The sequence below is a fragment of the Pundamilia nyererei genome, unplaced genomic scaffold (assembly GCF_000239375.1).
Source record: "Pundamilia nyererei isolate P.nyererei 1_Seehausen unplaced genomic scaffold, PunNye1.0 scaffold01767, whole genome shotgun sequence".
Lineage (NCBI taxonomy): Eukaryota > Metazoa > Chordata > Actinopteri > Cichliformes > Cichlidae > Pundamilia > Pundamilia nyererei.
In genome coordinates, this window is record NW_005189168.1 from 9020 (window position 1) to 10288 (window position 1269).

Here is a 1269-nt window from a genome sequence, read left to right on the forward strand (position 1 = left end):
ATAAACTAAGTTTTGCTATGAACAACAAACTCACCAAAACTGAAGTACAGACTTCTGGGACAGTCTGTTATTGTAATTAGCTGCACGGCAGATAATTTCATTAAAATGCTCCAAGAAGCACCAAACAGCACAAGCTGTTCTAGAGGTCTACTTTAGTGATTTGAATTAGCATAGGTGAAGCCGAGTGGAGACAGCTAGTAACTACGACTGCTGTGTCTGCACCATCCCGTTAGCCATAATGGCCACATCCTTAACTTTAAGCCTTAACAAAATCCAAATGGGTGACTTATCCAAACAGTTGTTATCGACTTATCCCAAGTCGATTGATCTTTTTTTTATTTTTTATATATATATATTTATATCAATCTGTCTTTATTTCTGCTGTAAAGTTGGACATTTTATCATGGAAGTCTATAGGAACTGACTCACTTTTTGACTCTGCCTCAAGTGGACACTAGTGGAAATGCAGTTTTTGGCACCTCACACCCAGAGGCCGATGCTTGGTATTATTAGGCAAACACATATTCATCCAGGATTTAAAACAAATGAAGCAGAAAGTTTACAGCAGTGTGATTTAAATGTAAGATTTTAAAGTTTAAAACTGCAATTTTCACAAGTAAATAGCTGCTCAAAGCTTTTTATACAAATCAATATTTAAATACTGCTCTGTCATTTTTAGACATTTTAGTCATCACTGGTGGTGAAGGTCACATGGAAGTGTAACCAAAACCCAGTTTTTAAGTGAAGCAGATGGTCAGGAGTCTCGCTGTCAGAAGAGTGAGAATAGCGAGGGCAGGTTTATGGCGGCAGAGTGGTAGTGGGTTTAAAAAGGAAAATACTGAACATGCTGTCCTTTCGTTCCTTATTATGTCATACTCTAGAGGCACCCACCAATCTGGTGACCTCAGAGGTGACACAGAGCTCCTTTCGTGCCACCTGGACTCCACCCAATGGCACCGTGGAGAAATACGATGTCACTTACATGATGACAGCTGGGGAACGCATTGAGAAGGTGAGATTAAACTCTCCCCCTCATGTTAGTTTGAAACAAGAGAATGAAAGTTTCTGATTTCAACTGTCACAATAAATTTAATTCATATTGATGATAAAGCTGTTATTTAATTTATCTTTAACAATCAAAATATGAAAATGTACCCCAGAGGATATACAGCATTAACCCATGCGCTAACCCGTATGCAAAATCAGTTATTTTGGTAGATTGTTCTAACGCTGCACCAGGAGAATCGTTAAACTTAACTCGTTAATCGA

At 38.3% G+C, this 1269-nt stretch overlaps 1 protein-coding gene across 1 annotated transcript in view; it reads left to right on the forward strand.

The window, feature by feature from the left end:
• The window catches only part of LOC102197287 (collagen alpha-1(XII) chain-like), a 5283-nt gene extending 4214 nt beyond the window's left edge, over positions 1 to 1069 (forward strand). The window contains exon 4 of the mRNA XM_005755520.1: positions 882 to 1069. Coding sequence (XP_005755577.1) covers positions 882 to 1069 — 188 coding nt within the window. The remainder of the gene's footprint in view (positions 1 to 881) is intronic.
• Positions 1070 to 1269: the final 200 nt, after the last annotated feature.